General features: G+C 49.8%; 1 protein-coding gene across 1 annotated transcript in view; it reads right to left on the bottom strand.

Annotated features, from left to right (window-relative positions):
- Nucleotides 1-13,803, bottom strand: part of SULT2B1 (sulfotransferase family 2B member 1) — a 34,729-nt gene extending 20,926 nt beyond the window's left edge. The window contains exon 1 of the mRNA XM_066373908.1: nucleotides 13,599-13,803. Coding sequence (XP_066230005.1) covers nucleotides 13,599-13,702 — 104 coding nt within the window. The 5' untranslated portion in view covers nucleotides 13,703-13,803. The remainder of the gene's footprint in view (nucleotides 1-13,598) is intronic.

Here is a 13,803-nt window from a genome sequence, read left to right as displayed (position 1 = left end):
GGCTGTGGTGAGCTGAGTAATGGCCCCGAAGATGTCCATGTCCCAATCCCGGAAACTGGGACTAGATTACAGCACAGAGTAAAGCCCCAAGTCTTGCTGAGTCACAGAGGGCGCCTACGGTCAGCCTGCCAGTCTCCAGCAAGGGGTGTGTGTGTGTGTGGGGGGGGGGTGTTTGCGCATTGCCCGGGCTCTGCGCCTGAGCCGGGTTCAACTCTCAACTCGCCTCATTTCCAGAACACCCTGTGCAGTCAGCGGCCAGCAGCTTGCCTTCCCTGGGCTGTGCTGACAGCAGTGCCCTTTCTCACCTCCTGAATCCCGCCTGGGCAAGCGTCCCGGCTGCTCTGGGCCCCGCCGCCCTGGCAGAATGACTCAGGCCTTGGCCAGAGTGCAGGGAAACAACTTCATCTCGGTCCACTTGGTGGGAGAGCAATTAGAGGGACCTCTTTGGGAGATCTCTTGACAGCATTTGTTATTCAGGTCACCTCCGCTAGAGCCCGGGACACCCCTCCATGTGCTTTATTACCCATCTCAGCATCCTGCTTGCTGCTTCCTCAGCCCTTTTAATACTTTGTAGTTATTTTCTTTGTCTATTGTCTTTCTTAAGTCAGTCTTCTCCACTAGCAGGGAAACAGAGGGTGAAGAAATTCTCCTTCTAACTTGTTCCACCTCCAAGGCCCAGCATCTGATATGCAGACAACACATCCTTATATATTTTGGATACACAAATGGACGTGACCCCCAGAAATTCAGGGAATAGATAGGTGCTCATGAAGAAATATCTAGTAGAATATATACCAGGATATTATTATTATTATTTAGTGAGAGAGGGGGAGAGCGAAAGGGAGAGAGGAAGAGAGAGAGATGAGAAGCATCAACTTGTATCTTGTTCATTGATTGTTTCTCAAACATGCCTTGACCGGGCGCCTCAGGCTGAGTCAGTGATGCCTTGTCCAAGCCAGTGACTTTTGGGCTCAAGCCAGCAACCTTTGGGCTCAAGCTGGCGACCTTAAGGTTTTGAACCTGGGTTCTCAGTGTCCCAGGTCAACACTCTATCCACTGTGCCATGACTGGTCAGGCTACACCAGGATATTAATTGCCATATCATTTATAAGAGGAACCTGAACAATTGGGCAGTTGGATAAACAGATCAGGGAGCCACAAACATTGGAATCCAGCCATTTCAAAAGGAGGTGTTTCTGTCTTGGTAGGGATTTGGGAAACACACATTTCTCAAAACTGGCACACTTCAGTTTGTGCAGTGTATTGTACAAAACATCATCTATTAAAAGAGAAATGTAGCCTGATCTGTGGTGGCACAGAGGATAAAGTATTGACCTGGAATGCTGAGGTCACTGGTTCGAAGTCCTGGGCTTGCTGGGTCAAGGCACATGTGAAAAGCAACTACTATGAGTTGAAGTTTCCTGCTCCTTTCTCTCTGTCTCTCTAAAAAAACGAATAAAAATAAAATCTTTAAAAAAAAAAAAAAGATTTTCAAAAAACCCTATAAACAAATATTGAAGTCTGTTTAACGATATGCGGCCTAGAACGTTTAGGGTGAAGTCTTGAATCATGTCTGCAACTGCCTTTGAAATGCCTCACAAATAAGATGTATAGATGGATGGACAGTAGGAGGCACTATAGATATAATAAAATAATAAAGTGTAGTAAATTTCTAGTGGTGGTGGTGTAGCGGTGTTCACTAGATCATTCTCCCAATGTTTTTATATGTTTTGGACCTTTCACATGAAAGGTAAGGAGGTGGCATTTATTTGGCCAGATGTCCAAGATACAATAAAGTGTGACAAGGCACTGAGGGAGGCAGATATCAAGTAGCACCTGGGTTATGTATAACAATTAGTAAAGATACACACATGAAAAGAAATTTTGGGCCCTGGCCGGTTGGCTCAGTGGTAGAGCGTCGGCCTGCAGAAGTCCCGGGTTCGATTCCCGGCCAGGGCACATAGGAGAAGCATCCATTTGCTTCTCCACCCCCGCCCCCTCCTTCCTCTCTGTCTCTCTCTTCCCCTCCCGCAGCCAAGGCTCCATTGGAGCAAAGATGGCCCGGACGCTGGGGATGGCTCCTTGGCCTCTGCCCCAGGCGCTGGAGTGGCTCTGGTCTCGGCAGAGCGACGCCCCGGAGGGACAGAGCATCGCCCCCTGGTGGGCAGAGCGTCGCCCCTGGTGGGCGTGCCAGGTGGATCCCGGTCGGGCGCATGCGGGAGTCTGTCTGTCTCTCCCCGTTTCCAGCTTCAGAAAAATACAAAAAAAAAAAAAAAAGAAATTTTGGCAGGCATGTGCATTAATAGTGGTTACTCCACCTGACGAGGTGGTGGCGCGGTGAATAGAGCATCGGACTGGAATGCGGAGGACCCAGGTTCGTGACCCTGAGGTCACCAGCTTGAACGCGGGCTCATCTGTTTTGAGCAAAAACTCACCAGCTTGGACCCAAGGTTGCTGGCTCGAGCAAGGGGTTACTCAGTCTGCTGAAGGCCCGCGTCAAGGCACATATGAGAAAGCAATCAATGAGCACCTAAGGTCTCGCAACGAAAAACTGATGATTAATGCTTCTTATCTCTCTCTGTTCCTGTCTGTCTGTCCCTGTCTATCCCTCTCTCTGACTCTCTCTGTCCCTGTAAAAAAAAAAAAAAGTGGTTACTCCAAGGATGGGTCTCGGGTGGTTGTGGGTACTAGAATATCCCACTTCATGCTTTTCTGGACTTCTTGAGTCCTGAATCGAGAACCCAGGGCCAGTGACTGTCATGTGCTTGCCCTCTGTCCTCTTGACTGGTATGACTGGAGCTGTCTAAGGGGACTTGGGAGCCATGGGGGAGAAGGGCAGAGCCTGGCCCCGAATCACGTGACCAGAGGGCCCACGTGGGCCTAGAATATGAACCTGCCATGAACCTGTATTGTGTTAAGCCCCAGAACTGGGGGTGGTGAGCGGGGTATTTGCTACGTCTGCTAAACTGTTTTTTGTTTTTTTTTAATTTTTTTGTATTTTATTTATTTATTTATTCATTTTTAGAGAGGAGAGAGAGAGAGGGAGAGAGAGAGACAGAGAGAGAGAAGGGGGGAGGAGCTGGAAGCATCAACTCCCATATGTGCCCTGACCAGGCAAGCCCAGGGTTTCAAACCGGCTACCTCAGCATTTCCAGGTCGACGCTTAATCCACTGCACCACCACAGGTCAGGCCTGCTAAACTGTTTTAATATGGCAATGTGATCGATTCTTTTTTTTTTTTCACGAAATCTAATTAGGAGAATAAATTCTTGAATCCTCTGTCTATATTGATCATCTGGGTTAATAAATTACTTAATAGAAATATACTTATTCAAATATTATCAGCCCTGGCTATTTGGCTCAATGGATAGAGCATTGGCCCAGCTTCAGGACATCTGGATTTGATTCCCAGACAGGGCACACAGGAGAAGCGACCATCTGCTTCTCTTCCCCTCCCTCTTCCCCTTCTCTCTCTCTTCCCCTCTCACAGCCAGTGGCTCAATTGATCCAAGTGTCACCCCAGCACAGATAGCTTCGTTGATTCCAGCATCGGTTCCAGACAAGGTTGCCGGATGGATCCTGGTAGGGACGCATGTGGAGAGTCTGTCTCGCTATCTCCTCTCCTCTCACTTAAAATAATGTAACATATTATTATCATCTGGGTTTGTTAATAAGTTCATGGTCTCCACCAGTACCGTTGTGCAGGCCTCTGGGGACCTGGTACTACCGGTTTGGTGTGTAACCTAGCTGTCACACACAGTGACTTATAGAAGCACTGCTGGCACGTTCACAGTGTGGGGCTCAGAGGCCTCCTCCCCCTTCCCCTTCCCTTTCCTCCTCTTCTTTTATCTTTTTCTTTTTATAAGAGAAAGTTTATTTAGAAAGTTACAGAAGTAGTAGAAGTGAACCAGCTGGACTGCTTGGGCTCAGGAAACAAGTTACAGAGGCGAAAGAGGGGCCCTTGGAGCTTAGGAGAGAGCAAGGCGAAGGTGACACAGGCCTGGGGGGGTGGGGGGAGGGGACAGGCCCCCTGAGCTCCGGAGAGGGATGCGCGCCTCCTCTTTCTTCTAAACAGCACTGATGTCCTACCTTGCACCTTACTCAGCACCTTGCTTATTTTTCAGTTACTATTTGTATATCATGACAATCTTTTCAGGTCAGTCTGCAGCCATCTCGTTCTTTTGAAAACCAGCTACAAAACATTCTACTTCCATTCTTTTTTTAAATTATCTTCCTTTTGGCCTTGGCCAGTTTGCTCAGTGGTAGAGTGTTGGCCCGGCCTGTGGAAGTCCTGGGTTCAGTTCCCGGTCAGGGCACACAGGAGACATGCCCATCTGATTCTCCACTCCTCCCACTCTCCTTCCTCTCTATCTCTCTCTTCCCCTCCCACAGTCAAGGCTCCATTGGAGCAAAGTTGGCCCAGGTGCTGAGGATGGCTCCATGGCCTCCACCTCAGGTGCTAGAACAGCTCTGGTTGCAACGGAGCAACAGCCCAGGTGGGCAGAGTATCGCCCCCTGGTGGGCAAGCTGGGTGGATTCCGGTCAGGTGCATGCGGGAGTCTGTCTGTCTGTCTCCCCTGCCCCTCTTCTCACTTCGGAAAAAATTTAAAAAATATATTTTCCTTTTGAGGAAACACACTAATCTTGAGTGGATTTTGACAAACACATAGGATCTCCATGCCATCCAACCCCCACCCCGATACAGAACACTGCATCAACCCAGACAGGTTCCTGGTGCTGCTTCAGCCCCCACCCTATGTGGAGGCCACCACTGCTCTGAGCTGTCCCGTCATTATTTGAGGTGGCTGATCTCTGTCATCTCACAGAATGTCCTCTTTGGCATCTGACTTCTTTTGCTCAGCATAATGCGCTTGACATTCATCGTGTTTATGTGTATATTAGAGTTTGTCCCTTTCTATGACTGAGTAGAATCCCGCTATCTGAATAAATCAGTGTCTTTATTTGTTCCCCTGCTCATGGTGGCTTCCAGGTCAAGCTCTTGCCTTAAAGCCGCTGTGACCGTCTTTGCCTTTGTGGAGGAACTACGTTCTACTGCTCTTGGGAAAATAAGTAGCATCAGAACTGCTGGGTCATAAAGTGGGGGTCATATTGTTTGGATTATAATACCTTTACAGTAGATTTTCTGGTCTGATCAGGTACCCCTACCCATCTTTCCCCCCATTTTGATAATTCTCTCTCTCTTTCTTTCTTTCGAGAGAGTAAGAGAAAGACAGAAACAGAAACATCGATCTGTTTCTGTACGTGCCCTGACCAGGGATTGCACCTCCAACCTTTTTGTCTCAGAAGGACGCTTACAAACCGAGCTATCTGGCCAGGGTCGCAATTCTTGCACATTTAAAAACTATACAAATGTTTAAATGATTAAAAGAACAGTCAATATAGATCACGTTGATGTGGAACTTTTATGATAATGATAATATAGAAAAATCTAGCTAAAGAAATTATTCACTCTCTTCAAATGCTCAGGGTTCTGTGTACTGCACCTCCAGCTCTGACCCTCAAAGCCCAGCAGATTCACTGCACCTCGTGGGCCGCGCGGCCCCTCCCTGGTCTCCACGCTGGCACAGCCAGTGTCTCTCTGCTGCCACTGCCAAGTTCTGCGTGTTCCCAACAGACTCCGCGCTCCACTGCTCCCACACAGGACCTCTGCGCCTGCTGTGCCTTTAGGCTGAAGGCCTTTCTCAGCCTTTCTCTCCAGTTCCTTTCTCTCCCTCTCACTGACAACAGACTTTTAAGCTCCTACTACGTGCCTCTCCCTGCCCTTGGGGCGCGCCCAGCCCAGAGCTGTCATTCAACAGAATTTTTTGTGATGATGGAACCGGTCCATTCTGTGCTTTGGGTCATATGTGGCTACTAAGCCTGTGAAATGTGGCTGGTACGACCAGGAACCTCAAGTTTTTATTTATTTATTTATTTATTTAAATGCATTTATTGATTTTAGTGAGATAGGAAGGCAGAGAGACAGTGAGACAGGGACATGGATCTGACTGGGGATGGAACCCGCAACTTCCACACTTGGGGCTGATGCTCCAACCAACCGAGCTATCTGGCCAGGGTGAACCTCAACTTTTAAAGCTGTATTTAGTGCCTGACCAGGTGGCACAGTGGATAGAGCATAGGACTGGGATGCAGAGGACCCAGGTTTGAGACCCTGAGGTCACCAGCTTGAGCATGGGTTCATCTGGTTTGAGCAAAGCTCACCAGCTTGGACCCAAGGTTGCTGGCTCGAGCAAGGGGTTACTCAGTCTGCTGTAGACCCACAGTCAAGTCACACATGAGAAGGCAATCAATGAACAACTAAAGTGCCACAACAACAACAAAAAAATTGATGCTTCTTATCTCTCTCCCTTCCTGTCTGTCTGTCCCTATCTATCCCTCTCTCTGTCTCTGACCAAACAAACAAACAAACAAACAAACAAAAACCCGTATTTTGTGATTAAATACTGAATAACTCAATGATTACTGAAACCCTGGCACTCAAGTTGATTATTGGAAAACTTTTAAAGCAGGATTGGAATAACTCAGGTCTGGAAATCAACTTTCAGGCATCACAGCGGTGAGATTTGAACCCAGACCAAGTCATTCTGATGGAAGTCAGTGTCCATCTGCGAACGTGAATGCGCCACTGCAGAAACTTGGGGTGAAGAAGATTGTAAAATATATAACTCATTGTTGGTCAAATAAGTTTGTAAATATGATATATAGGTTTGCTCGCTTATAGTTTGCATTGGGTGTGGGGGACAGGCTGTAAGCAGGCAGGGTTGTTATACCCTAAGGCTTAGTTTTAAGACTAACCCTTTCCCACCCTAAGTGACTTTGTATCAAACACTTCCTTGTTTGTATATCAGATTAAAGGTTTTGATTTCTACACTATAAAATGGGGCAGACCGGGAGCTAGCTCTCTCTCGGTTCCTGAGATTAGCATTAGAGGGGAGAGCAGAGAAAGGCCATGTGGAGGAGAGGAGAAGCAGCCAAGATGGCAGAGTGCTGAAAGAGAAGCCAGTTTGTGCAGAGTTTGTGCAGAGAGAAGGAGATGGGGAACAGAGGTGAATAAGGCTGGTGAGATACAAATCTTTGATTCTAGGAAACTCAGATAAGTCAGTGGCTTTGGGAGCCCTGAATGGAAAGGGAAGTGTTTTCCCACTGTGTGTATTTCTTGCCCGCCGGGTGCAAGCTAGGATTAAAGCTAATGGCCCACCAGTTCTTGGCTCCGTTGTTTCATTACCATCTGTCCAAATCAAATGTGAACCTGCATGGGCCAGGCGGCTGTGATGGTGGCCATGGCTACTGACTTTACACTCATTAATAAGTTTTGCTGCCAGTTGCATATTAAAATGGTACTATTTCAGAAATTTCAGGTTAAATAAAACATAATTAAAATTAATTTCACCTGTTCTCTTTTATTTATTTATTTTTTGTAATGTGGCTACTAGAAGATGTTTACCTCGGGGGCTTCCATTATGCATCTAGAGGAGAGTGCTGGTCTGGAGGACGGGCCAACAAGCAGACCACAGACACATTCATGCCACATGGGGTGACAAGCCCCCTGGTGAAGGTTATAGCCACAGAGACACAGCCTCTTCTCACAGTTTGAGGCCCCTATCTGGTCCCTTTCTCTAGTGTGGGGGTTAAGAGTGAGGTTTCTGGCCCTGGATGGATAGCTCAGTTGGTTAAAGCTTCCTCCCAAAGCAAAGCACTGAGGTTGCCAGTTCGATTCCCAGTCAGGGCACAAATAGGAAAAAAATGAGGTTTCTGCCTGACCTGTGGTGGCGCAGCGGATAAAATGTTGACCTGGAATGCTGAAGTTGCCAGGTCTAAGGCACACACAAGAAGCAAATACTATGAGTTGATGCTCCCTGCTCCTTTCCCCCTACTCTCTCTCCTCTTCCCCATCTCTCTCTCCTCTCTTTAAAAAAAATCAATCAATAAAAAAAAAAAAAAAGATATTTCTGGAGCAATTTCAAATGTACAATTTCTCTCTCTGGGCCTCAGTTTTCCCATCTGTAAAACGGGAATTGTGACATCAGCTGCCTCACAGGGAGGGCTGTCAGGAGACTGGAGGAGACCTCAGAATGGGGCTGGCTCAGGGCAACTGCACACAAAGGTCGTAGTAATTACCCTTCCTCACCCGGACCCCACCCTCTCAGCATCTAAGTCCCTGGCTGAAGAAGAGTCACGGGAATTAAGAGAAGGAGGAAGGAAGGAGACCTGCACACCCTGACTCAGCACACAGCCCAGTCCAGCCCTTCCCCACGCATCATCCGCCGCGCCCTCTTCCCAGATTCACACTCACAGCCCCGAGGGCCTCTGTGCCCAGCGGGTCCCAGCTAGTGAGCGACATGGGTCGTGACACTTGAACTCAGGGTTACCTGCCTTCGAGCTGTGTGACCTGGCATTCCTCCCTGCATGGCAGGGCCCTTGGGGTCCTGGTTCAGGTCCTGGCCTGGGCTCGACGCCCCCTGCGTGTAGCTGGCCTCACCTTTTTCACTCTCTGGACCTCCCTGAGCCAGGCCCCCCAGCGGGACCAGGGTCTCCCTCCTTGCTTTGGCATTCGATGTCACTGGTGGTCCACCGTGCCTTCCCCAGAGCTTCCCTTCTGTAAACTGGGTGGCTTGGTTCTTTCCAAGTGGGTCTCGGCTGTTCCCACTTCCGGTCCCAACGCAGGACCACCAGGCAGGTGTCTCACAGCCCCGCCCCTCAGCCCTAGAGAGCAAATGGGAACCAAAACACATCTTCCCTTCACTCTCCGAGCCTGGGTCTCTCGGAAGGGGTCGTGGGGCCAGGGGAAGCGAGGCCGTGAGTTTCTTTTTTTAATTCTCACCAAAGCACCTTATTTACTAGTTTTGACCCAGAAACCCCTCCTCTCTGCTGGCCCAAATTCCACCAGGGCCAATGTCTTACTATTTGTTTATTGCTTTAAACCTTTTTTATTAGCACCCTTCTTCCCCTTGGACATAGCAGCTCTGTGGCTGGCAGAGCTGTGGCCATAAAATCGGTGGGGTGGCTCAGCCCACCCCAAGGAAGGAGGGGCCGGGGTTGTAAAACCAGGGCTGGCGACCTCAGCCATAAAGAGGCGGAGATCAGAAGGATCCTGCACGTGGACTCCAAGATCAAAGGGGTGGTGAGGAGCAGTAACACAAATGCCAGCTTGGCTTCTCCTGCCATTGACCCTCTCCAGAAGGGACTTGTCAAGGCATAGCCTGGTGCTCAGGAGATCACTGGAAATACGGAAGATCTTGGAGAACCCACTAAGCCTCCTATCCGGGCAGAGCCTACCTCTCTGATCCCGCCCCTCCCTCATCTTGCACACCCTCTAATTCCTTTTATACCTGCCCATCCCAGCTGAGAGAGTCAGCCTGCCTCAGTTCAAATCCTGGGTCCACCCCACTTGGCAGCTGTGTGACCTTGGGCAAGTCATTCAACCTCTCTGGGCCTCATTTGCCTCAATCATAAATGGGATGATAATAGTTCATCTTGAACAGTTGGGAACATTGAATGAGGTAATACAGTATGTGGGAAGCACTCAGCATGGTGAGCACTTAAACAATTCTCTAGGGATTAATAAGCCCTGAGCTTGTCTCCTCACTGGCTACACAGTCTGTAAACTGACATATAACTGTCGGTTTCCTGCATACCTCCCACTTCTTTTTCCTCTTAAAATTTTTATTTTGCCCTTATTATCCCTTTTTAGTCTGCTTGCATGTATACAAGGTATATGGGACACAAAATTCATAAAGTATAATTGATGACAAACCCTGTGAACTAGAACATTCTGAGCTAAGTGTCTTGCTGATGTGTCTGGGCTCCTCCTTGTCCCCTGGGCCTCCTCCCCACAATGGCTATCTCAGATTAAATCCTTTTTAATTGCTTGGCTTTTGGGGGATAGTTTTTTTCTTTTAAAAATTATTTTTCCATTGAGTTGAGAGAGAGGAAGAGAGGAGAGAGAGAAACATTATCTCCTCGTTCTACTTAGCTGTTCCATCCAGTCGTGCACTCATTGGTGGTTTCTTATTTGTGCTCTGACCTGGGATCAAACTCCCAACCTCAGTACACCAGGACAGTGCTCTATCCATTGGGAAACGCAGCCAGGGCCTCTTGGGGACAGTTTTATCACACAGGCCTCTATCTTCAAAACAATATATTGCTTAACTTTTCTTGTTGGGGGAGGTTAGGGACTTCAAATGGAATCAGGCTGCAGATAGTGTCTACGAGTTCCTTCTTACACTTGACATGAAGAGTCACTCATGTCACTATTGTGCAATAATGGTCTCCAAGGGAGTTTTCTACTGCCTGTTTGGTCTCCTTGGGTCCACACAGCCTCTCATAGCCTCCCAAGAGCCACTGTTCTTTGCCCCTCCTGTCTCCTCTCCCTGCATGCCCTGCCCTTCCTCACCTGTCTTCTCATCCTACTAACCTCAGCTCCAGCTCAAAGGTGGCCTCATTTCACCTCCATTCATCCCCTGACATCACCCTCAGAGATGTCACAGCCCCCCACTCTGAGCTGAGGACCGCAGTGGTGGTCCCCACACTGTCTCTACCTGTGAACAGGTCAACATTTGGGGGCCTCAAGTGAGTCTGAAACTAAAAGCATAACCAGGCCCCTGACTGTGGTGTCCACGAGTCTCAAATTGTGTCAGAAGTTTGCCGCAGGAAGGAAAGAGGTCCTCTCTGGGTGAAGGCCTGACGGGGGGGTGGGGGTGGGGGGGTGGGTAGGGGGCGATCCAGGCCAGAGGGGCCGTGGACGCAGCCAGACGGGCCCAGTCAGCGAGGATGGTGGGGACTGTGGGAGCAGAGACACGAGGCCACAAAAGAAGCAAGGCAGGCGGCGGCATCTCCCCCATTTTACACAAGAGCAGCTCTGTTTTGGTCTCTGGGATGTACTTCTGCTTGGGAGTAAGATTCCTTTTTGGCCAAAGGTATCTGTGTTTTAAAAATGTTTTGGGCCTGACCAGGCGGTGGCGCAGTGGATAGAGCATCGGACTGGGATGCTGAGGACCCAGGTTCGAGACCCCAAGGTCGCCAGCTTGAGCGTGGGCTCACCTGGTTTGAGCAAAAGCCCACCAGCTTGGACCCAAGGTCGCTGGCTCGAGCAAGGGGTCACTCAGTCTGCTGAAGGCCCGCGGTCAAGGCACATAAGAAAGCAATCAATGAACAACTAAGATGCCACAATGCACAACGAAAAACTAATGATTAATGCTTCTTATCTCTCCGTTCCTGTTTGTCCCTGTCTGTCCCTCTCTCTGACTTTCTCTCTGTCTCTGTAAAAAAAAAAAAAAAGTGTTTTGGGAACCACGACCTTGGGCACTGGGGAGCTATGGAAGGGACTTGAGCTGGAGATGGCCAGAGGTAGGTTGGGAACTTAGAAGAGACATCTCTGGGAACCCCTGCAGAGGGAACCGAATATGCAAAGGCACTGACTCAGGGAATGGTGAGGTGTGGCCAGGAAATTTGCAGTCATGGGCTAGATGGAATGCAGCTGAGGGAGGAGGCTGAGCTGGGAGGCCAAAGTGCCAGGGCTTGGAGTCACTTTGGGACTGGGAGGAGGGGAGGGCCAGCTCTGGAAAGGACTGGAGATGAGAGGAGGTTGGGGCAAGGCTCTAGGGGCTACAGTGAGACCTGAGCTGGGGCCACTAGAATGGAGAGAGTCAGATTATAGGAGAGTGAGCTTGGGCCATGACAGGCTGTGGAAGGGAGAAGAAGGAAGGGACAAGGACAATGCCTGGGAGTCTGACATGGTGACTGATGGGATGGCTGGTCCCTGAGAAGGCAACCTAGGAGGAGGAGCCATCTGGGGAGAGGGGAGCCACTGAGTTCAGTGGGCATGCTGAGTGTCTGAGGACTCTGAGATGGGGTCCAAGAGGGGATGTTAAGGGCCCTCATGAGAGGCATCCTTCTGGGGATTCCAGAAGCTCATGAAAAGAAAGTTTGCAGCCATAAGAGCAGCACCCCGCAGCAGACATTTAAGTCAAGAAGTGTCTTATAGATGGGGGTTATTTACACCCATTTTTCAGACAAGGAAACTGAGGCTGAAATCTACCTAGAGGTGGGAACCCAGTTGAAGATCCAGTTTATCTCTGGAGGGAGAAACTGCAGAGCCCCGAGCACCTGGAGAAGGGAGGACACTAGGACCTTTCTCAGGCAGAGCTGGGACCAGCCTGCTGGCCACTCCCAGCCTGAGAGGTCCAGAGACACCATGAGGCTTATCCACATCACACAGCAATTAGAATTCAGCTGCTCCAGTCTCTGGAGTCTGGGGCACCAAGGAAACCACTCTGTGCCCCAGCACGTGGGTGGAGGGGAGAGGAGGGTCCAAAGTAGTATACCCTGATGTGACTAGACCAGGGGTAGTCAACCTTTTTATACCTACCGCCCACTTTTGTGTCTCTGTTAGTAGTAAAATTTTCTAAATACCCACCGGTTCCACAGTAATGGTGATTTATAAAGTAGGCAAGTAACTTTACTTTATAAAATTTATAAAGCAGAGTTACAGCAAGTTAAAGCATATAATAATAATTACTTACCAAGTACTTTATGTTGGATTTTCACTGAGTTTGGCAGAATAAATCTTTATAAAACAACTTACTATAGTTAAATCTATCTTTTTATTTATACTTTGGTTGCTCCGCTACCACCCACAGTGAAAGCTGGAACACCCACTAGTGGGCGGTAGGGACCAGGTTGACTACCACTGGACTAGAGGGTCCCAGAAGGCCAGTGGGAGACTCTCACCTGGCAAAGTGTAAAATACTGGGAATTGGAGTTTTAAGCAGCTTGCTGTGTGACCATGGGCAGGCTGCCTACCCTCACTGAACCTCTGTTAGCTAATCTGAAAAATGGAGCTACGGAGTGGGATTATCAACGAGACTGTTGAGAAGAGGAGAAACCACAGATTCTGGACAGACTGGGTTCAAATTTGCTTCTAGCTACATGATCATAGTCACTTTCCCTGTGAGCCTGTTTTTCCATAGGGAAAGCGAGTTTTATAAAAGTGTCAGTTGCGTCCCCAGGAATAAAGGAGTCACACTCCAGAAGTGGGGGGTGTTGTCTTAACCTCTCCTATGAGGGCCAGGGCATAGGGACCCACCTTCCTGACCCTCTGCCCCTGGGACACAGACTCTGGCTCTGGGACTCAACTGCATCCTGAACCCTATTCACCTCTGCTCCCCACCCTCCCCAAACAGTGCGGGTGGCACCTTCTGAGCCCCCGAGAGGAAAAGCACCGACGTGAGGGGTTTTGCAGTGCCCAAGGAGAAAAGGGTACAACAGGTTCTCACGTTTCCTGAGAAACTATTGCACGCAAACCCTCTGTTCTCATCCCGTCCTGTATCAGGGAGACAAATGGCTTGTGGCCCTTTGACAGAGAAACTGAGGCCCCAAGAAGGACATGGACACCCCAGCATCCCAGCTGGTGACTCAGGACAGCGCAGGTCCCCGGTTCCCTTCTAGGAGGAGCCGGCACCGCAGGGCGAAGAGCCAGCCCAGTCCGAGGCTGAGACTGCGGAGGTGGGGGTCCAGCTTGGCGGAGGCCCCTGGCTCTCCCCTCAGGCCATTCCTCGGGGTGGGGGGGGGGTTCTCACCTGATTTCCGAGATGTTGTTCTCGTAGGTGCCCCACAGGGCTGGGGTCCGGGGCTCAGCGGGCCCGTCCATGGCCGGCGGGCGAGGGTGGGGCGGGGAGGACATGCAGGGAGCAGACGGCCGGCCGCGGGGACGAGGTATGTGCAGCAGCCGCGTCTGCCACCAGGTAAGCCGCCAGCTGCCTACCTCCGCGCCCAAGGGGAGGG

Source organism: Saccopteryx leptura, chromosome 3 (genome assembly GCF_036850995.1).
Source record: "Saccopteryx leptura isolate mSacLep1 chromosome 3, mSacLep1_pri_phased_curated, whole genome shotgun sequence".
In the NCBI taxonomy this organism is placed as follows: Eukaryota; Metazoa; Chordata; class Mammalia; order Chiroptera; family Emballonuridae; genus Saccopteryx; species Saccopteryx leptura.
The sequence above is the reverse complement of the archived record's forward strand: the minus strand, read 5'-3'. Positions and strand labels throughout refer to the sequence as shown.